General features: G+C 35.3%; 2 protein-coding genes across 3 annotated transcripts in view; one reads left to right on the plus strand and one right to left on the minus strand.

Moving 5' to 3' along the window:
* LOC148939828 (lipase maturation factor 2-like) overlaps nucleotides 1-23,819 on the plus strand; it is a 174,613-nt gene that overhangs the window by 92,532 nt on the left and 58,262 nt on the right. The window contains exons 2-3 of one of the 2 annotated variants that reach the window (XM_089106279.1): nucleotides 16,280-16,454; nucleotides 22,349-22,456. In XM_089106279.1, the coding sequence (XP_088962405.1) occupies nucleotides 16,280-16,454; nucleotides 22,349-22,456 (283 nt within the window). The remainder of the gene's footprint in view (nucleotides 1-16,279; nucleotides 16,455-22,348; nucleotides 22,457-23,819) is intronic. The other variant, XM_089106280.1, reaches the window with a different exon arrangement.
* On the minus strand, nucleotides 8,727-11,356 carry LOC148939829 (uncharacterized). Its single transcript, XM_089106401.1, has 2 exons — nucleotides 11,240-11,356; nucleotides 8,727-9,296 (listed from the first exon to the last, which is right to left on the minus strand). The coding sequence occupies exons 1-2, from the start codon at nucleotides 11,279-11,281 to the stop codon at nucleotides 8,727-8,729; spliced, it is 612 nt and encodes a 203-aa protein (XP_088962527.1). The 5' UTR covers nucleotides 11,282-11,356.

Consider the following 23,819-nt stretch of genomic DNA (forward strand, 5'->3'; position numbering starts at 1 on the left):
AAGAAACTTTCAGGGATGGGTCTACAGGCTTAAATGTGTCCTGGGAAGGTATTATGAAGTACCTACCTCCACTCCTCCCTCTAGAGGGTCCTGACCTTTGATGACCTTTAAAAATCTGTGTGTTATAAAAGTGAAACCTTGCAAAATAGATCTTCTGCCTAAATGAAGTACAACAAAGATTTTTTTTAGCTTCGCAACTTTGCTCAATCCCTAGTTATAAGGTCTTAAAGTTATTCAAATACATTTCCTATATTTTGAAAAAAAAACCATGGCTTAAAATTATACTCAACTAACAAAAATTGCATTTTAAGAACTAAACCCAGAGAATAAGAAACTGATAACTAAAAATTAATTTAAAATTTTGTCTTGTCTAAAGTTCAATAAGTATAGACCTGTCATGTAGGCAAATTTCAGGACCCTCTAGAGGGAGAGGGAGTAAAGGTAGGTACTCCAAAATACCATCCTGGGACTTACTTCAGCCTGTAGGTCCATCCTTCAGAATTTCATTTTCCGAACCTAGCTCCTTTCCAAGATAGCCAAAAGTAGCTAAAGTAGAATTTTATTCCAGCAATTTATTGGGGGGGGCAAAAAGTCCAGATTCATGGGCTTTATGATATTTTATTTTGTCCAATTTATTGGAAAAAACTATAGTAATGTAGGTTAATCATTAAAGTGTATTGTACTTTATAAAGGAAGGATGTTATGGTCTTAGTTTTTTCTTTTGTCCCCTGCCATCCTCAAAGAACACCACTAGTTTTCAACCCAAAAAAAAATTAATAGTAAAATTCTAGTTTAACTGCTTGTTGCTGTCTTGGAAAGGGGTTAGGTAAATGAAACCTTCAGTAATGAATCCAGGACCAAAAACACAAGCTAAAGAGGTATTACTAAGCTTCCATTTTAACCCTTTTCTGATTTCCAAGTCTAGAAATTTGCCTACTTGGCAGGTTATACCTATAGAAATTTTGACAAAACAACATATTACCTTAATATTCAGTCATCGGTTTCTTTTTCTCTGGTTTTAATTCTAAAAATGGAATTCCTGTTATTTGAGTAGAATATTAATCCATATCAATCTTTTTTTCCTAAATTTAGGAAATATATTTGCTGATATTTGAAACCTCATGAATTTGCATTGAGCTAAGTTCTGAAAGTGAAAATAGTTTTCATGTACTTAATTAAAGCAGAAGATCTGTTTTGCAAGGTTTCAGTGTTAGAGCACAAATATTTTGAAAGGTCATCAAAGATCAATGCTCTCTAGAGGGGGACGGAGTGGAGGTAGGTACTTCAAAATACCTTCCTATGACATAATTTAGTCTACCTGTTCCTGAGGTAAAATGTTGTTTTGTTGAAATTTCAAATGGTATAGACCATAGACCTGTCAAGCAGACAAATTTCTAAGACTTAGAAATCATAAGATCATTAATGTGGAAGCTTGGTAATACCTTTCCAAAGTATGGTTTTGGCCCTGGATTCATAACTGAAAGTTTTATTTTCCTAACCTAACCCCTTTTCAAGATATCAAAAAGTGTCAACGATTTACTTACATTTCTTTCAGTTAGCAGTGTAAAACCTCTTAAGAAAACTGAAAGATAAATTCTCCCCTTGAATGTTCCTGAAGATGAATGGAAGCTTTAGCCTTAAGGAACAATGGTAGATTAGCCTCCTCCCTATAATGCCAAGCATTAACAATGCTATTACCAATTTCATGTTGTGTATCGTAAAGCAAGTATTGTTTAAATTTCACCGCATTTATGAACTCATGTTTTTTGGTGGGGGAGGGGGTACACGAGGGGTCTACATCCAGATAGTAACGGGGCATGGTATATATAATATTTGTTTCTCCAAATTTTTGGGGGGGGACTGCCCCCCCCCCCCAACCAAACCCCGGATTCTGAAGTTACGTTTTGATTTTCAGAAAGGAATGTTTAAGTAGTACGTGTTTTGGTTTACACCTCTATTTAACTTTGATAGTAACTTCACTTTGAAGCTTTACCCTTTTTATCATTTCACTCTGTGCAATTTACTAGTGTTTCAATACATGCTCTTCTACTAAACAACTGTGTATCTTAGCTAGATATATTTGAAATCTACCTTCCTTTCATAGTAAGCAAATTTGGTCTCTATGAAATAGAATTGAAAAGCATCAGGGTTAAGCATTTCAATCCACCGCTGTTCATTTTAAAAAGGAATAGTGCCAGTTGCAGCCATATTTATCATTTCTGGTGATTGTACCCTATTGTGGTTTTGTTGTGGGAGGGGGATTATTTGATTGATGTGAGGGAGTAAAAACTTATTCTAAATTACCCAGTTGATATTGTAAGATGACAGATTACCACAATTGAGTGTTTGATTCACTCATCTATCCAATTGAATGCTGATGGGTTCTGATGAAGTTATGTTACCTTTATCTTACAATATTACTTATAAATCAAAAGAGGAGAATTTGAAAGTATCTTTTTCTTCTTTACATTAGTTACCTAAATTTGCACTTCAGAGCAAATTAAGATCCATCTTGATCTGTGAATTGCTCTAAAAATTGCTCTAAAAATTGCTCCATTTTTTCTAAAAAGTTCTTTCACGTTCTTTGAATAATTTGGGCAAAGATGTGAATTGGTTTTGAAAAATTACGTTTTTAGTATCTAAATCAAAAAAGAAAACCGAAGGGAAGTTTTTGTACCCCTCCCAAATTTTCTGGAATTGGCTGTGCTGTAATTTTCTAATTTTATGAAGCCTTTCTCATCTACCCACCCAACCTCCTGTGCTTTATTGAGATTATATTCTTTGGTGTTAATCATACTATTTTGACGACCACTGGATGGGGAAGATTGCTAATGAAATGTCCTGTCAGTGCCACAAAGCTTAAAAGTCTCTTTATTACAAAAAACGAAACAAAATCCTCCGGAGCAATGTGCCAACGAAATTTCTTAGGGGGGCATTTGCCCCTTTTTGCCCCCCCCCCTAGGTATACTCCTGCATTCCCCTATTTAAAGGGGGTTTAAATACCTATAAAATTGAAGGTGTTTATGTTGTTTCTTGGTTTTATATTCCCAATTAATGGTTGATGGAGTTATAATATTATAAAAGCGCTAAATAGGGGAAGATCTGCAACATTTTCACTTTTCAGGAATAAAATGAGTGGAATAAATAATTCGTCTTTGCAGAAGATGGTTTTTTTTATCTAAGATTATGCCGATTCTCCATTACGGGACAAAGATCTGGGGACATGAGAATGCTGCCCAGTTAGAAAGCATTCAGCTAGGTTATTTTAAAAGATTGTACAGGTTGCATAAAATGACCCATACCCAGTTTCTTAAAGGAGACCTTGGACTATGGTCTCTTAAAAGTTATAGGACAGTCCAAATGACAAAATTTTGGCTAAGGGTTGTACAGTTGCCCAGTGATAGGTTACTGAAGGCTTCAAATCCCTGTCATCGAAATCCCCTTTCAACGGAATAAAAAAAATCATTTTTCTTAAAAACCCCAAGGTATCCATACTTTTTACCCTTCACCCTTTTGGTTGTCACTGAACTTGCATGGTCGGAGAGCAGAGCAAGAACACTACTACAATCAAGAGTCAATGATCCAGTCAGAGTTTTCACAATCCTTAGGGGCTATCACTTCCTACCCTTCAATGCGGAATATGTTCCAGGTCAAAAATTAGTTTTCCTCCCCCTAAAGAGGATTCAAGCTTGCAGTTCTATTTTTAATTAACTGATTAGGGATACAAAGGCTACTTGAGAGATTTTGGGAAGTGATAAGCCCTGAGGATTGTTGAAAATCTGACCGCTCATCAGCCCTTGTTACAACTATCATTCTAATAGTGGAATTATATTTCATGTTTCCTTTCACAAGCTTCCAAGTGATAAGGATCTGAGAAAGGAGTGGCTTGTGAAGATTCAAAGAGATGAAGGTACCTTGTTCCAAATCTCAGATGCCTACAGTAGAGTATGTTCTAGACATTTCAACACTGAGGACTTCTATGCTGGTTTTGCATCTGGAAGAAGAGAACTCACTTCCGTATATGAAAGGGGCTGTGGTCTCCTCAACGCCTCCCTCTTTATGCTAAAGTTTGACTTTCTCACAACTCTTTTTAAACAATAAAAACTTTAGCGTAAAGAGCAAGGCGTTGAGGAGAGCACAGCCCTTTCATATACGGAAGCGAGGGTTTGGGGGGTGGCAGCCCCCCAACTACACTTCCTAATCCCTGCATGTTTTAAGGTTCGAACTTGTGACTCAGCCTCTTTAACTCTTTAGAAAACGTAGTTTTTTTCAAATAATTTCTGCACGTTTTTGTACAGTTTATTACTTATTATTGCTTGACTAACTGTTAGCTGATCTTTTCAGGAGTTAAAGATGGGGGGCTGCCCCCACCCAAACCTTCCGCTTTTGAAAATTCGTGTGTTAAGGCTTTTAATTCCTGAATACTCAAATCAAATGCACAGTAAGATTTTCTTTTTTCAACTTTTCTTTAAGCATGTGGATATACGGCATGTTCTCAAAGCATTGGAGACTTACCTGTAACCTGAAGGCCGACTGTGATGTTCTTCTGGAGACGCCTGTTGAGCTGAAGGATTTAATGGATTGGATTTAAAAAAGAAACTGAGTTTCTTTTTAAACTTTAAATTCAGTATATAAAAAATTTTCTCTCACAGGAAATCCAACCCGGATCTTCCACCTGACAGTCAGGAACAGCGACCATTGTACCACAGAGACACTAGTTATATTGTTTTAGTCTCTCGTATCTATTTTTGACGCAAGCAAATCCCCACAAAACTTGATATTTTGTTTTTGAAAAATAGGGAAGGAAGGATTGGATTGAGCTGAAATTTTGAGGATAAGCTCCCAGGCCCCAGCAAAGCTTATCCTCTAAATTTCAACCCAATCGGAAAACGTTACAGGGGGGTTGTGGTGGGAAAAATTAACATGGGCTCTTATAGGAACACGAGGTTTTTCGTAAATATATTTTGGGGGATAATTCTTTTGGTCTGAAAATATCAAAAGGCCCTAACAGGTCGAATTCCGCTTCGAATGAGTCCTCATTCACCCAGATCCGGTGCCAACTGTGGCCTGTAGGCGTGGATGATAAAAAAAAAAGAGAAATGAACTTTAAGTGGCTATATTTGTTTTTTGGAAAACAGGGAAGGAGTGATCGGATTGAGCTGAAATTTCGAGGATAAGCTCCCGGCCCCTAGGAATGCTTAACCTCTAAATTTCAGTCCAATTGGACAACGTTAAAGGGGGGCTGTGGTTGGAGGGTTGAAACTTCCGGCCCACTTTTACCCATGAAGATAAAGTCTGGAGGGGGTGAAATTTTGCACGTTTCTTAGTTGGAGCTTGGGCTACAAAAAGCGATCACTGCTGTCTCCCTGCAGCCACTAGGACTGTAAATCGCTTAACCTTGTGGTGTGTCTCCTCTGTAGAGGCACAAGTGTTCATCCTTAATTTTCAATGTGGAAATAAATAAATCACACTTTGAGAGTTCCAGCCTCAGATATGAGGATAGAGATTTCGTGCATGGTGTACCAACCAAAGAAGAAACCAAAGTACTTAGAACAGTTTTCAACAACAGTTGGAAAAAAATGCAGAAATTAAATTGGAATGAAATTAGAAGCATTGTAAAAAAGGCAATTTCTTATGGAAACAACTGAATTCTAACTATACACCAGAAGGCTCCGTATGTAATTATTTCTGTATGCCCTATAATATGGTATTCTGCAACAGTTTCTCTACCGAATAAAACAACATTAAAGGAAATAACAAGAATAATTTATCAATTTGTATGGAAAATAAAGTACCCAGCCAAATTAAAGAAAACGGATTTGAATAGTGGCCGAATTTTTGATGAAAGACAGGTTTTAGTTAGGTTTCTTTTATATATATATATAGGTTAAAAAAGAATGCTTATATTCGTAGGAACTCATAATCACATAAATCAAAGGAACTCTGAATCACAAAAATCAATGGAACTCAAAATACATTACTTCGACATTTCCGAAGTGTTGCTTCTGCAACATGGACCGTTGCTCAAACTTGAGCGTCAACCAATCAGCATCAGAAAACTCAACTTAAACGTGTTCACAAAGAAATTTTTTTCCGTAACTGGTGCCTGTGAGGGGTTCTCTTTTGTGGTTTCTGGATACGTCGAAAAGGTTTATCACATTAATCAAAGGACCTCAAATTACAGAAGCTCAGACAAGTATTCCAGATAATGCTGGAAATAGAAATCAGTCAGAGTTTTGACTTCATTTTCCCAAAAAACATTATCAAAAGGTATCCTTTGTATTATTATAAAATTTTATGTCCATAATACAAAGTCACACCATGACAGTCCAGTAATGCCCAGTTGCCCTTGGATCTGATAATAATTGTGGTGGTCTTTTCTCAAGCATGTGAGGTATTGGCATTCAGCTAAAAACTGTTCCTCAGTTGTGTATCAAAGACTATATGGGCACTTGACTTCAATAATGCCATGTGGGTCTCTTTCGCATGGGTCAAACACACGTCAATCAGGAGACGTGGCAAGCCAGTACTCAGCTGGTATCACAATCCCACAGTCCATAACCACAACATCCCTTCCTCTTTTTTTCATATTTTTTTGTAAATTCAAAAAGTAGTTGCTTCATGCATCCTGCCCCACTTTACAGCTGGGTTTCTATCCAAATTTCTATCTGCAAATACAAAACTGATTTTTTGCTCCAAGGTGTGACCCTTTTCACCACCAAACCAAATTTGATGGAGGTAAGTCGAAACTTACATGCACGAAACCACGTTTCACTATCAGTATTTCTGCAAGAATTTTTTTCCATTTCTTTGGCTTCTGATGCTGACACTCTTAAGGAGTCTATCACTTGCTGCTGTTTTGGATCAGGATTTGTCAACATGTAACTACCTGTACGCCCATACACAGGAACATCAGGAAACTCAGCAGCCTTGAACAATGCACTGGTTAAAACACTGAGAATGGTTATAATACCACAAGTAGGATCATCTACTTGTAAATGGTTGGTCAATGTTGACAACACTGGGCATTCCAATAATCTATTCTGAACAAGCTTGGCCTGGAAATATTTTTCTCTTTTGATGCTGTCTTTCAAAAGATCTGCAAGAAAATCCTTTTTTAAAGGTCTACTTAACACAAAAATAAAAGTTTTCGCATGCCTTGGACTTCAAACTTAAAGTGCTTGCATCAATCTGGAAATGAGAGAACCAGCAGCGTAGCCAGGATTTCGTTTGGGGGGGGGGTGTCAGTCTACATAATATAGTAGTCAAGAAAGCAAAAAATGGCATTAATTGGAGTGACGGATCCAGGATTTACGATGAAAGGAGGGGGGGGGAAGAAGTAAAAAGTATTTCCTTGTCTCGAGCAATTTTAATTATAGGCAAGGTCATCCTAATTCCTTTGGACCTTAGGAAGGGACGACGAAAATGTGCGGACTAAGTCAAATCTGTGCAGAAAATTTTGAGGTTTGAAGTGGTAAATATATCTATTTTGGGCAAGAAGATGGTTTGAAAGCAGTGCTTTCTGCCACAAAGCAGCAGAAATTTTAGAACCATGTATAACTAAAAAGTGTACTATTCCATATATTTACTTCTTTTACACCTATCTTAGAAGATTAAATTATCTTAGAACTAGTGTTGTGCGAAGAGTCTAAGTTTTAAGAAAATGTCTAGTAAGAAATGTCATTTTCTATTTTTTTTCTGCTCATAATGAAGTTGGTGAATAGTCAAGGATAAAAAAGTATTTTCTGGCATGAAGCACTACATTTTTGGATTTACCACTAAAGCATGCATTTTTTTTTTTCTATGAACAAGTAATTACTCTTTGGCTCCTTAATGCCTCCTGCCTACAGAACCTAATCTTCTGTACCAACCATACTATTTTGATGACCATTGGATTGTGAAGATTGCTAATGAATTGTCCTGTCAGTGCCAAAAAGCTTAATTTTTCTGTTAAAAATGCATTTTCAAGTCTCTATTACAAAACCAATAAAAGAAAAATTCCTCTGGTGCAATGTACCAACCCATCCTTAGTTACACAACTGATGATAAGTTCCAGGGTTTTTGAACAGTCTGGAATAAGCAATTTAAGGCATTACAAGAATGCCGTTGCCCCCTTTGGACTGGAAAAATTTCCAATTTTATGGCATTTATGACAAACTTTACCAGATTTCAGAGAGAGGGTGATCACCCCTATCCCCTCTCTAATATACGCTACTGACCGCTGTAACCATGAAAGCCATGTAAAACCTTAGGTAAACTTGTACAACAACCCCTTTTGCTTTATTGGAACTTGTTATCTGTTGTCTTATTCCTTGGCATGTGTCCTGGTAGTCCTGAAGCAAAACTTCTGAGATGCAAGTCAAAACAGCAACTCACAGCATGCTTCACACATGGAACAGGTCAGCTACTGCATTCCCCAGTTCAAAGCCCAGAAAAATGTCCAAAGGAAGAGCAGAGACAAACAAAGAAAAAGGTTTTTCTCATCATCAAAATGTTCACAGGAGAGCCATCTCAGGATCCTAAGTCCAGGTACAGCTTACATTTGAAGATATAATTTTTAAACATACATTATTGTTTCTGATAGTAAAATAAAATTGCTTTTGTGAATCAGATTTACCTTTATAAAAAACCATTAATAAAAATAAACAAAGATTATGTAACAGAAACTCTGTCCTACCTGAAAATGCAGATACAGCTGGGCTAAGGGAAGAACTAAGTTGCATAACTCACAATCTCAGACTGAGACAATCATCTTTACTGACCCGCAGGTCATACAGCTGCACTGTCTTTGGAGTTGACAGTCCTCCTTCCCCAACTTGGCAAATATCGATGTCCATCACCTTGTATGGCTCAAGATCCTGCTTTCTCATGTAACTCCATTGTTGAGGCATCTTGGTGCAGCTCAGGGAGGCAGGGATTTCTTTGTACTCCAGACTTTGCATCAAACTGATAATTTTCAAGAGCGACACCAGGTGATTGCAAAAAACACTTCCAACAATGCATGAACAAGCACTGTTGATAATCTGACTGTCACATGAAAGATAGACTGTGATTGAATGCGGCTTGTCCCTCTTTTTAAAACTGCGATAGCAACTCCCTTTTATCACTAACCCTTTATTTCCAAAAAGTCCTTCCACTTCTAAAATATGCACAGTTTCCAGGTCAATATATTGCTCCACCAAAAAGCTGTAGCTTCTCTTGAGTTGCCGGCTGGCTGAATTTGAACCTTTGTAATAATCTTCAATAAGATTGTCTGAGATAAGTGGGACAATATCAAGATCTCTGCACCACTGGCCCTAAAAAATATGAGAAAATTAGAGCTGACAAATTTTGTACTGATTTGTTCTTCAAATAGACATTGGCCTAGGCCTAACCAGTTAACCTGAGGATATTTGAGTATGGTTTTTGGGTATTAAATGACTTTATAAAGTTCTGAGTGCGTTGGAAGAGAAACACTACTACGGGCTCCTTTAAATCAGTGGTTGAGGGGGGGGGGGCACCAGCAACAGAAGAATAAAAAAATAAATAAAACTGGCTTGGACAGGTATTGACGAACTTGGGAAATTTCAGGGGGGCCAGGCCCCGGGCCCCCCCTAAACATGCCACAACATTAAATTATGTTTTTAGGAACTCTGGGATGCTTTTGTGTGACAGACATACAGCAAACTTTTTTTTTGAGATCTGAGATCAGACACCAGAGGCCAGAGTGCTAAAAATACAAATTTATGCTCTTGTGTTTGGTATAGCCTGAGGAAAAGTTATAAAAAATGCAGCTATCCTGCTGCTGAAGGGAAAGCTGGAGATCAACAGATTAGGATCAAGGTCCGTTTTTAGGAGAGGAAGAGGACTATTACCTTGTGCTGACTTGCTGGGACTGGACTTAAATCTCCCTGATAGCTGACCAAAACCAAGGCCAGAACTAGGGGGCAAAGGGGCAGCTGCCCTGGGCGCTGAGTTGTGGGGGCGCCAAAGGTGTCCCTTGCAACCCTCCAAAGTTAATTAATGTTTCCAAAAAACATATTTTGATTCTGTTCTAGGGACAGAAACTGAGGGAGAGGGATCCTGAGCTCAAAACCTGAAATGGCGACTTTCTCAGCTAGGTCAACTCATAAATTCTCAGTCACAACACAAACATAACTGATTTTTTCATTAATATGTGCTCACTCTGCAAAACTCACTTGTACTTTTCATTGGATCCAATATGTTCATGGAACAAATATCAATTCTGGTAATTGATTAATCAAATTTAATTTCACATTGAATTCATTAAATAAAATTAACTTGATTAACTGAATAATTAATTTGAATTCAGTTTCAAAATCAATTCCGAATAGCTTATATTCTATAAGTAAATCATTTTTTTGTATTCATATATTCAAAATCTAGTTATTGGTAATAGCAAGGCCCAGGGACATAGTCAGGGGCAGGGGCATCACCAAGGAGGGGGGCATAATATTTATTTTAAAATTATTTGCTTTCCTACAAAGAAATCTGAGAAGCAAATGAAAAAAAATACACATTTTAGTAGGAAGTTTGAAAATTTTCCAGCACTTTGCACCAGAAAATACTATTTCAGACCATCCAATTATTTTATCTGCTGGCAAATAAGCAAGAAAATAAACTGACAATATCCTTGAACTAGATTTATAAAATTTTATTCTTTGCGGCAAACTATTAGTTAATGATTATTATATTTGGATTCAGCATGAAATTCTAAATGGAGATGTAGGTCTATTTCTTAGCTATCTCAATATTCCATGAATGGAAAAATTTAACAAAATGTTACCACATGATGCCTGTACAGTTGGAACACAAAATATTGACCTGGCAGGACAGAGAGGAATTTTTAGAAGGGCACTGACCCCAAAACCATCCAATTATCATCACCTTTGTAGCAGAATCTAGCCTAAGTTTTATTGGTACTGATTCACAATGTTAATTTCTAAGGATCAAATTTTCCTTAAAAACTGGAAAGTCAACCCAGGTTCTTAGGTCATAAAAATGTTAAAATTATTGTAGAGACTATGGCGGATCTTTCTGTGTCACTTTTGTTAACTTCTTTGCCTTTTTTGGCACCTAAATAAATGTTTGTAATTTTCAAGTTGGAGTCCATGATTGGCTGGGCAAAGATATAGCCTAGTACAGGCTAAACCTACTACCCAAGCTCAGGAAAAATAATCCAGAATGCAGGTGATGTACAGCCTTGCTGTTAACAAGATTATCAACAAAATTAACTCACCAGTGCCTTCTGAATTTCAGGAAATTCCATGATAAGTTCCATGTTTGCACAACAAACCTGCCAACAATATGGCCGATTTTCGCGCAGCGTTGCAATTCAGGCGGAAAAACGAATAAGGTCTATGAAGATACTGAAAAAACGAAGCGAATATTTCGAGAGGACAAACGCCTCTCTTCTTCAGCGCGAAACGAAACGATTTTGTTTTAATTCTTTTAATTTTTGGCGTTTATTGATACATCGTTTCGTTTCGCGCTGAAGAAGAGAGGCGTTTGTCCTCTCGAAATATTCGCTTCGTTTTTTCAGTATCTTCATTTGGCCTATAAAAACCCCATTTTTGCTCGTTTTTCTTTCTTTATGTGATGTCAGGCCAATGTGGTTTAAGAAATTATCTTCTACTTTAGAAGCTTTTTAAATATTTCTAAAGCACTAATAGATAGAGTGCTAAAAACATTAGAATCGACTTCAGAGGGTTATATCATGGGAAGAGTTTTCGAAACCCCCCTTCCCCCCAAACTGAAAATTTTCCAAAATTTTATTTTAGAAGCTTTTTAAATATTTATAAAGCACTAATAGATAGAGCCCTACAAATATCAAAATCGACTTAAGAGGACAAATTGTGTTATAAGAAGATTTTTTTGGAATCCCCTTCCCCAAACTCAAAATTTTCCAAAATTCTACTTTAGAAGCTTTTTAAATATTTCTAAACCATTAATAGATAGAGTGCTAAAAACATCAGAATCGACTTCAGAGGACACGTTATATCATGGGAAGAGGTTTTTAAAATCCCCCTTTCCCCCAAACTGAAAAATTTCCAAAATTTTACTTTAGAAGCTTTTTTAAATATTTCTAAAGCACTAATAGATAGAGCGCTACAAATTTCAGAATCGCCTTCAGAGGACATGTTATATCACGGGAAGAGGTTTTTAAAATCCCCCTTCCCCCCTAACTCAAAATTTTCCAAAATTTTATTTTAGAAGCTTTTTAAATATTTCTAAAGCACTAATAGATAGAGTGCTAAAAACATCAGAATCAACTTCAGAGGACACGTTATATCACGGGAAGAGGTTTTTAAAATCCCCCTTCCCCCAAACTGAAAAATTTTACTTTAGAAGTTTTTTTTAAATATTTCTAAAGCACTAATAGATAGAGCGCTACAAGTTTCAGAATCGACTTCAGAGGACAAGTTATATCACGGGAAGAGGTTTTTAAAATCCCCTTCCCCCCTAACTCAAAATTTTCCAAAATTTTATTTTAGAAGCTTTTTAAATATTTCTAAAGCACTAATAGATAGAGTGCTAAAAACATCAGAATCAACTTCAGAGGACACGTTATATCACGGGAAGAGGTTTTTAAAATCCCCCTTCCCCCCAAACTGAAAAATTTTACTTTAGAAGTTTTTTTAAATATTTCTAAAGCACTAATAGATAGAGCGCTACAAATTTCAGAATCGACTTCAGAGGACAAGTTATATCACGGGAAGAGGTTTTTAAAAGCCCCCTTCCCCCCTAACTCAAAATTTTCCAAAATTTTATTTTAGAAGCTTTTTAAATATTTCTAAAGCACTAATAGATAGAGTGCTAAAACATCAGACTCGACTTCAGAGGACACGTTATATCACGGGAAGAGGTTTTGAAAACCCTTCCCCCCAAACTCAAAATTTTCCAAAATTCTGTTTTCAAAGCTTTTTAAATATTTCTAAAGCACTAATAGATAGAGCACTACAAGGTGCAGAATTGACTTTAGAGGACAATTTTTGTCACGGGGAGAAATGTTTTTGTAATCCCCCTTCCCCCCAAACTCAAAATTTTCCAAAATTCTACTTTAGAAGCTTTTTAAATAACATCTTCCCATGACATAACTTATCCTCTTAAGTTCATTCTGATGTTTGTAGCGCTCTGTCTTACCTAGACCCCAGCACCATGCCGGCGCATCAACCAAACGCTGCCAAGGAGAGGCTCGGTTGACCGCCACTGAAATGTCACAATGTCGCTTTGTGCCGCTGGAAGAGGCGGCGGTATTTGGTTGACTTTGAATTAATTTTGTGGCAATTCTTTATTGCAGCAACCGCAAAGTCGAAGCTTTTCTTTTCTTGTGAGGTTTAATTATTTTGATTTTCCTGATTAGAAATTAAGCAAGGCTTGCACTATTCCCAAATTTCTAGGAAATTTCCCAAAAATCTCTCTGCCAAACCCACAAATCAATTTTGTTCCCCAAATCCTCAACACTTATCCAATCATGTTGCCACCACTAGTGATTTATCACTAGTGACTATCCCTGCCAAATATTACTTTGTATACCATAATTCTTCACTACTCACTTGTACGTTAATTTTCGTCTCTTGTGTTACTTTGCATATAAACCAGACAGATATAATTGCAATATACACGGTTCTTCATATGCTGACAAAAGTATCGTCTTTATGAGATTAAGTAATAAAAACAAGTTTTTTTTAACTGAAAGTAAGGAGCGATATTAAAACTTAAAACGAACAGCAATTATACCGTATATGAAAGGGACTTTCCCCTCCTTCACGCCTTCTCTTTACGTTACTTTAGCGTAAAGAGCTAGGGGTTGAGGAGGGGACAGCCCCTTTCATATACGGAATAATTATTGTTCATTTTAAGTTTTAACGTTGCTCCTTACTTTCAGTTTCAGTTCTTATTTACTTTCAATTATTCCGTATATGAAAGGGGCTGTACCCTCCTCAACCACTAGCTCTTTACGCTAAAGTAACATAAAGAGCAAGGCGTGAAGGAGCGGACAGTAACCTGAAAACCAGATATCTGTAACAAACTTCCAGTAACAGGTATTGTAGTAAATTTTGGCAGAATCTCCACTAAGCCAGCAATATCTTCTTCATCTTTTAGGATCACTTGGACATTTAGAAGCGTGTTTGTAAGAGAATCAACATTGCTAGAGATGAAACACAGGGTATTATTATTTTGAGGCTTTCTTGACTGGTTGTCCAGTGGCAGAGGTCTTGTAGCTGCAACTGTGGTTGACAAAGATGGGGTAGATGTTAACTCAGAGATGGCACTGAGGAAGCTTGATTTACTTGATCTATCACATGAAAAGAAAAGTTCATTTTCAGTTGATACACTAGTATTAATACTTGAAGCTCTACAAAGCAAAGAGGATAACTGCAAGAAATCAGGGCTATTTACAGGAGGTGAGGGACAAACTGTTATATCCCCATTGCAGCCAGGTTCAGGGCTGCCTTTGGAACTTTCCGACTGCAATGAGCAGCAACGTTTTTTGTCACAATTTGACCTTTGAAAATGATAAGATCTTTTTCAGCAGAGTTTATTTGCCTTTTTAGAATATCTATGGGAGTCTTACATTTGTCATGCTTGGCCTTTGATGCATCACTGCAAAACTTAATATGTACACAGAGTTCACCAGAATGATTGATGATTTTCCTTTTGGTATCTACACTGGGAACAGAGAAGAGGATAGATGTTGGGCATGCATTTACAGGCTGTGAGTTTGCAGGGATGGAAAGTCTTTTCACATTTATAATTTGAATACCTATGAGTTTGTAATTTTGGCTGAGGTATGACTGGATGTAAAGTTGTGCATCTGGTTGTGTTGGGATACCATGTGCAACTATGTTTAGAGCTCTATGTAGTCTATCCTACTCTTCAGCAAAAAGTTGCTGAACCTCACTATTGAGATGTTGGGCAAAATCATTACTTGACTGGACAGTCTCTTGTTGCACAAGGGTTTTAATTTCAGCATGCATATCAGAAATCAAGCATTTTTCAGCAACTTGATGTTCAAGAACTGACATTTGTGTTCTGATATCATTAATTGATACAAGTTTGTACTGTGCTGCAACAAGGCAGAATTTTATTGCAAATGTTACTACACAGTTTTTTTTTAAGTAAAGAAAGAAAATTCTTCAAATTTTGTCACAGAAGGCTCGCAACAAAAAATTCTTTTTTTTTAAACACAAATATGACTTATGCTAAAAATTAAGCACAAGAATTTTGTACAGCTTTAAACAAATATGCATTGAATTCAGCAATGCCTGATTCTTATTAGGTGGAATAAACCATTCTGTAATTTTGTTTGGGCAATATAGTCATTATTTCAGGGTTCTATTGCACTTACAGCACATTTTTGCTTGAGGAAAATATTGCATTTTTCCAACTTCAATGACATTTTGCTTGTGAAATACAAAGCTATGGCTTCTTTGAAAAATATAGTGTTCTAAGTTCTTTGGTATGACCTGTGGAACAGAAATAGTATCAAAGGGTAGTTTATGTTATGATCATGGAGGGTGCTTGAGTGTGGTAACAGGATATGAGAAAAAATACCCAACACATTTAGCCCACATATAACAACACAATTTAGAGGGTTTGGTAACTTTGAAATTTGCTATGCACTGCTACACACTGGGGTAACCATTCCCTCCGAGATTAGTTAAAAAGACACCCTCCTCCCCCCCCCCATAGGAAAATTCTAGCTCAAAAACACATTTGTTTTTTGTATTGTCTATGGTATAAATATGACCTCTGGTCCATAGCTCACCAATCTTTTTCCAGAAGGAGAATCATTATTCTTTGCTTAGTATTTATCACATTGACCTCTAGCTAATATTTGCAAAACATGCATGGAGGGGTAAAACAAATAATTACTATTATTATTTGATAATTACTATTTTAATTGAAAACCATCTACAAAAACTCAAGAAGGCCAGAGCATATATGACAAAAAAAAAAAACAGGAAAAGAAAACAACACATGTAAAAAATGAACATTGTCTAGTAGAATGATGAAAATGTAGCCTAATGCCAGAGATATATGTGTAAAAAGTATGTCAAAAAATGGGATGAGTCAATGTGCCAATATCAAATATCAATAAATGGGATGAGTTAGTGTGCTAAGATCAAATGTGAATAAAGTTTTCAATACATGGAGCCTTTAATGCTTAATTTTATGTATATATGCTATACTGAAGGGTAAATTTAGTGTTTCAGAGAATACTTATTGGAATATCATGCTCAAACTTTTTTTTTTATATATTTTGTTCTTTTAGGTCTCTATGGGCAACATGGAATATTACCAGCTCATAGGTTTCTTAAATGTCATAGTGACACATTGCACTGCTTTGCTGAAAGACCAACCTTGGCATGGTTTGCCCCATTTTTCAATCTTGATGTTGAGCACATGCTACAATTCATATCACTTGTTGCAATTGTCTGGTGTATATGGTGAATACTTCAGTTTAATTTTTGTTGTGGTTGCACTGATGAAAGCCAAGTAATCTAAAAAAAGGGGATAATTTTGTTTGTAAAGTCTATGGCCAACATGATTATACATGTAGTTATGTTTAACTCACCTTGAGCTACAGATGTAAAAGGCAGTATAACTGTTGAGCAACAATTTGGGCTGTTCACATACCAGCCAGTAAGTAATTAGATTTACAAAGCTTCTTGACTACCAAGGACCTAGCACCAGCCCTGCAGTGTGTTGCTAGGGTAAGGTTTGATCTCTGGGTCCCATATTACCAAGCTAAGGTCCAACCCACGGCACTACTATAGCACAATAATTTTTCAGGTATGGGGATCAAACCCACAAGTTCCACGACCCCATATTGGGACCAGATATTGAGTCTGGCCCTTTAAACACTTGGCTACCCTGACTTTCCTGTACTAGCCATCATTTGACTTGTTTAGATTTTAATCTTTGACAGGAAAATTGAAAGCCCAATATGAAAAGGGTCTTCTGTGAAAGTAATTCTCTTAATGCTTTCTTTGGTCAAACCACAGTTTAGGCTGTAGTTTGAAAGTCCAAGAAGCAAATTTTAAAAAGAATAGAAATCTAAAAAATGTGTTTTTGTCTCAATAAAGATTCTTGTCAAGTCCATGTTGTAGATCTGGCATTCTATTTTAAATAAATTACGAATGCCATTTAAGTAATCAAAACCGGTTTCGGCTTTAATTCACCCCGCCTTAAAAGGTTTTAAGTGTCTTCCAATACTACTGGCTATACATGATGCTCTTCAAAAAAAAAAAAAAAAAAAAAAAAAAATAATAAAGATACCAAACTTCATGATACATCCATAGCTAAAGTAGAGTTACTACACTATTCTTATTAAATAGTTGTTAAAGCAATGAATGTAAGGTGCACAAACGTCGGACATATTCTCAGGGAGAGGGGGATCAGAAAATAACAATTAATGTATAATAAACATAAATAATGTATAAATTTAAATAGTAAATAATTATTGGTGGATGATTTATATATTCTGACAGTTTAGTTTTTATATTGTTTTGCAAGTTTAAAGTGCATTGTTTTTTTTCATGTTTTTTGTCCTCTTTGTTTATTGACCCTGAAATTCGAATTCTCTCTTTGTACCTGGTGAAAGCTATTCTTTTAAATAAATACTTTATCTCAGAATGTCTAATACATCAAAATACATTTTTTTGGCATATAGATGATAGCTTCTTGAGTATCCCCCCCTTCTCTCAATATCCTTTTTCTTGTTTGTTTGAAACTATTGAATATAACAATCCCTTTCCTAAGCATAATCTTCAAATTGAGTAATCCCAGGATTTTTTTACCATTCAGGACAGGTACATGCACATGGGCCTACGGACAGGTACATGCCCGTAAGCCCTGGCAAGGGCTTACGGGCCCTTGCCAGCCATCAAAATCTATATAAATAGTTTTTACTGTAATTTCTTCATTTTCATATATAATTTGCTTGTTTTGGTCTAGATTTTTAGAAAGAGATTTATTAAACCAAAAAACAACATCAGTATTAACAGCCACCCCAAGAGGTAAAAAACTTGTCCGAGGGGGTGGCAAAGGTACACTAAAAATAATACAGGACTAAATAAATTATAAAATAACTAACACGAATCGCATATCCTAATCAGCACCCCAAACCTTACAGCAACAAAGATTCAACTTTTGAAAAGGAGTTGGATCCTCCATTAAAGGAGGTGTATCCCCTCCTTTAGTGTCAAGTACCCTCACAGTGCTGGGAAGGGAAAAAAATCTGCCTATAATAATATTAATTTTCAAATAATTTGGATGAAACTAATAGTTACTTTTTAGAGTTAATTTTGATAATAACCATTGTTAGTGATAATCTTCTTTAGTAATCATCTTCATAACTGGCTTCAGCAATATTCAAAAAGCTAATTAGTTTTCCAGAAAGAGATTGATGATTTAATATTTTTACGTTAGAACTAATTTTAATTGGTACTAAGAATCCTCATTTGGCTGAGAAAGGAATTTTATCTTCCTTTTTATCGTTATGTATGTTCTTTTGACTTATTTACTACAACAAGAATTATCTGATATTTGCAAGGAATTATTCAGTTTCAAAATGTCTGATGTTTAAATTTTGTTAAGGTCAGTCTCAGTTTGCTTTGGCTATTGCATGGTCACCCATATGGGGGGGGGGGTAGAGGGGGTCCACCCCCCCCCCCCGGCTGAATGATGCTGCCTTATATTTTATATTTTTGTTTTAAGATTTCTATTATACAGCATTGGAAGTGCCGACTAAACCAGGTAAGCCCCCGTAAAATTCAGCTTATGGGCGCCAATGGGCTATTGACCAATTTTATTGACATCAGGAATATATGAATCATATAAACTAATCGTTACTTAGGAAACTTAGTAATTACTAGCTAATGTAGCAAAATCATTATTTGCAAAGAAATTTATTTATTTAACAATAAAGCTTGATTGACTTTGTTAACGACATTGGAAAGAATTAACAGGGTTCCTTGGTGGTTCTGGCCTCTCTTGCGCCCGGGGCAAAACTTGATCCCTAAATATAGCTCCTAGTGGTATGTGTCCTGTGAATGACTGACTTAAGATCTTATGAGTATAAGTTTTTTTTTTCTTAAATGATGTATGAGTAAACTTGTGAGTATAACTTTTGGGTCACTATTGACCTGGGTTCGTCCTTTACTAGATTGCAGATAGTGGTCGCTGCTACCACAGAAATTGCCTTTTTGTAATCCAGAATGTGTATTTACAATCCACTTTGTCGCTGGAGAAAATCTTTGAACTTATTTATTCAGTATAATATTTCATAACATTAGCTCATTAAATGTAATTATACTAATTAAATATAAAATATAGTTCACTCATTAAATGCAAAATCATGATCGATTTTTAGGTAACGGTTTAAATTCTAAAGAGACGATGCCTAAAATATTAAGGAAAATTACCAAAAATTATTATTAATACCCAAATATAACAAGAAATGCATTTTTCCACAGGCTTCTAAATATGTCTTAAAAGCTGATTCGCAGTTCCATATTAAAAAAAACTCCCTACCGTTATTATATTCTAATAAGTAAAATTAAAGACTAAGTAAGTGCAATATTATGTAATTTTCTATATATATATATATATATATATATATATATATATATATATATATATATATATATATATATATATATATATATATATATATATATATATATATATATATATATATATATATATATATATATAATTTATTGACACCATTTCAATGGCTTACAGCAGTGTCCTGTGTTTGTGTGTAGAATAAATAGCATGTTATCCAGTTTTATATGATCTTCAGTTATATCAAAACGGAAAAGCTGAATTTATTTGGCTACATCAGTTTTGAACAATATGTATATGTAGAGCAAAGGACTGAATTTTCAGTTTGGAAAATTCAGCTGTTACAATCGAATTTAACTTTAATAAATCGAATTTAAACTGTTTATTCCGAACCATTTTTGTGAGTTGTCACCAAAATGGAGAGAATGTGGGGGTTGTCACCACGTATCGCAAAAGAGAAACTTGAAAACATTTTTGAAAGAGTACACCATTTTTTAGTTTTCCCCCATCCCTTGCCACCACAGAAAATCCTTTTTAACTCCACTGTAATGTCCTTGAATATCTCTCAGAAGCCCTATCATAGGCAGCACAATAGCGCTGCCTAAGTAAGGATGTATTATTTATTTGTTTCTTTCTTTCTTTTTTTTAGACCAGGGCACTGTGTATCAAAGGAGTTGTCGTAGAAACATCGAAATGGCTCATTTTGTTGGAAATTGGAAGGGCTTGTGCCCTTTTTAATAGCCAAAAGTGATTGGATGGCAACTAACACCCCTTCCACGCCCGTCATTTCCCCGAACACTTTCAATCAAAATTTGGAGAAAGCCATTTTCTTCAATGTTGCTTAAAGATCTTGAAAATACGTCTTTGAGGAGGATGCTCCCCCACAGCTCTCTGGGCAAGGATTGTAAATTGTGCCCTGGGGGCATATAAGGTTTTTCTTATAGAAAATATTGTTGTAGAAACTTCAGAAGGGGCTCATTCGATTGGAAATTCAAAAGGCTAGTGCCCTTTTTAATAGTCGAAACTGATTGGAGGACAACTAATCTCCCTCTGACGCCCACCGTTTCCCCAAACACAGCCAATCAAAATTAGGAGTACTTTACTGAATATGATTTGTACTTTACTCAAGAAAGATCTGTTAAATGTTTACATTTTTGTAACTTTAAGAAATCAAAAATCAATTAAGATTTTAAGGAATAAGTATTAGCATATGTATACTAAACTGAAAATGCACATTTTTTCAGTAAATTCATTTGAATTTTTTTTTGGTAAATTAAAAATTATATTCTGGCTTTTAGAAAGCATACGGGTTTAGAACCCTACTCATGTTAATTTCTGCTCGTTTTCAGTTTGACTCTGTTATTTATTTTAATTTCTGTTTGTTTTTGGTTTCATTAAATTATTGATACTGATTTGTTGTAGTTGTATGCCTGATATATTATTTGATTCTATTTTTGTTCATTTTTGGTTTAATGGGGTTCTTTACTTTTTTTGAAAAAACTTATTTTGTGAAAAAAGTTTTTTTAATTAATCGTTTAGAAAAAATTATAAAACCTTGTATTTTCTACTTCCCAGAAAAAAAGAAACAGGGAACAGGAAAAAGTAACTAACAGGAAGTGTTTGTTTTACTCTAAAAGTCTTGAAGCAAATTTACTGGAAACAGTAAACTAATTAAACCGTTTTCCTTATTTTAAGATACGTTGTTATCTAACTACTAAGCTATTTGTTTATTTGTTTTTTTTTTCATCCTGATTGATATGGAGATGAGTATTAAATAAGTGACTAAATGAATATTTATAGTATTAAAGTCTAATAAAAATCATACGAATAAGTAATTTAATATAAAATTTAACAGTTCTAAGCTATTTTAGATAAATACTTCTTTCCAATATGTAAGAAATTATATATTTATTACTTTTTGCCGTCTATTTTTCTGTTTACTCATTTATCAATCTGCTTGTTTATAATCTTCTATATATATATATATATATATATATATATATATATATATATATATATATATATATATATATATATATATATATATATATATATATATATATATATATATATATATATATATATATATATATATATATATATATATATATATATATATATATATATATATATATATATATATATATATATATATATATATATATATATAAATATACCAAATTAAGTGTATGTCCGTGGGTCCTGTATAGGCTACGTTACTACACTGCTCATCCAATTGCCAAAAAACTGTTCAGTACCATCTTGCAAAGGTTTTAGGTATAAAATGTCCCCCCTATCCCTAAGGCCCTCTTAATCTTTCGAATGATTTTCATGCTAACTGAAATGAGATACCCCTGAACAGAAATGCTTAACAGTTGATGTCGTTCATATTATTCACTTTTTCTGGATACTAATTATCCAAAAAAAACCAACGGGTAAGTTAATTATCCTAGATTAATGTTTCAAAAATTTTTAAATATATAAGTATGATAATTACCTTGTATATGGGTAAAATTTTACAGAGGGGAGGGGGAGGTTTGGGTGAGAATTTTTCGCAAGGAAGAGGGGAATTTTTCAAATACTTCTAGATTTAAAAATATCATCGTTATTAATATGGGGGGAGGGAATCAGGGAGAATTACCCTAGGAGGGTAATTTTTGGTAGGACAATTATTGGGGGGGGGTCCTTGAATTTATTTAATTTTTAATTTGCAGCAACGCGCGACGGGTAATCTAGTTAAACTATATGTTAGTGTGTTTTTTTTTTGCAGTCTAAGCTGTTTTAGTACCCATTCACCCGGCATGATCACCATGACTCTATTGTGGATTTCGTACCTGTCGTTAGTCAATATAGGACAGACTTTTATGCGTTTTCAATGGTAATTCTTTTCTGTTATGCTTTGGTTCTTATTTTGATGGATTTTTTTATGATGTTGGAAAATAAGCTGATAGACTTGTCATTTTTAGTGACAGGAAGATTATATAAATGCATTGAAATCCAGCCCTATAAATCTGGCAAGCATATGATACTGAGACCAATATCACTAGACAGGGCTGTATCCAAGATTTTTGTTTGGGGGATGGGGGTTTAAAAAAAAATTCTGAAGAAGTTTTACAAAATAAGATTAGTGGAAGGTAAATTTGTCTTCACGTATTTTTGTTACTTTTGTACTAGTTGGATAATTTTTTTTACAGAAAGGGGGGCAGGGGGTTCAAACCGCCACCCCCTGGATACAGCTGTGTCATTGGAATACGTTTTTGCTGCTAAGCTTTATTAAACAGTGAAAATTTGCTACTAGTGGGAGTCAAGCATGCATTTTGAAGTCGTCAGGTAAAATTTAAAACACCTGTTTATCAAAATAACATATCTGCAGTATCTGGGGGCTGCTTGGGAGGGTTGAGAAAGGGACTTCAAATTTTGTGTTTTTTGAAGGGAGGATGTGGGGGGGGGGGGTGAAAATGTTTTGCTCTGTCTGCCTAAGCCCTTTTGCCCTGTGAATCTCTTTAAGACTTTTTTTCACGTTTAAATGACAAGGTCATTCGTAAGGTACTATGTTTACCCAGGCAATTAAAATCGAATATCTGTAAAATCTTGAGAATCAAACAGTTCGTGGTAACGAACTGTAAGTAAGGAGCGACCCGGCTCAATGGTAACCGAAACTCTAGAAAACGGTATTTTGATACAAATAGATACATCAAAAGAATCAGATTTTAATGCTGATTTCAAATATATAAGTTTCATAAAGTTTAGTCCTACCCATCAAAAGTTAAGCGCCTTAGAGAATTTGACAGATTTTCGAAAAAAGGGGGAAAGACCCCCAAAAAGTTGTAGAACCTTAATGAAAATCACACCATCATATTCAGCGAATCAGAGAACCCTAATATAGAAGTTTCAAGCTCCTATTTACAAAAATGTGGAACTTTGCATTTTTTTTTGCCAGAAGAAAGATCATGGGTGCGTGTTTTTTTATTTTTTTTTTTCCAGGGGTGATCGTATCGACCCAGTAGTTCTAGAACATCGCGGGAGGGCTCATTGGAATGGAAATGAAAAGTTCTAATGCACTTTTAAGTGACCAAAGAAATGGAGGACAACTAGGCCCCCTCCCACGCTCATATTTTTCCCAAAGTCACCTGATCAAAATTTTCGAGATAGCCATTTTGTTCAGCATGTTCGAAAATATTATAAGCATGTCTTTTAGGATGACTTAATCGCCTGAAGATCTCGGGGGGAGGGCTGTAAGT

Source organism: Artemia sp. Qi Xiang Cuo, chromosome 20, assembly GCF_049724085.1.
Source record: "Artemia sp. Qi Xiang Cuo chromosome 20, ASM4972408v1, whole genome shotgun sequence".
In the NCBI taxonomy this organism is placed as follows: domain Eukaryota; kingdom Metazoa; phylum Arthropoda; class Branchiopoda; order Anostraca; family Artemiidae; genus Artemia; species Artemia sp. Qi Xiang Cuo.

What these genes read in the sequence shown, in the direction of transcription:
- LOC148939829 (XM_089106401.1), bottom strand. Translation starts at nt 11,281, where the DNA reads ATGGAACTTATCATGGAATTTCCTGAAATTCAGAAGGCACTG. An exon ending in CTGAAATTCAGAAGGCACTG is followed by an intron (nt 9,297 to 11,239) that starts GTGAGTTAATTT and finishes CATATTTTTTAG; the next exon opens with GGCCAGTGGTGCAGAGATCT.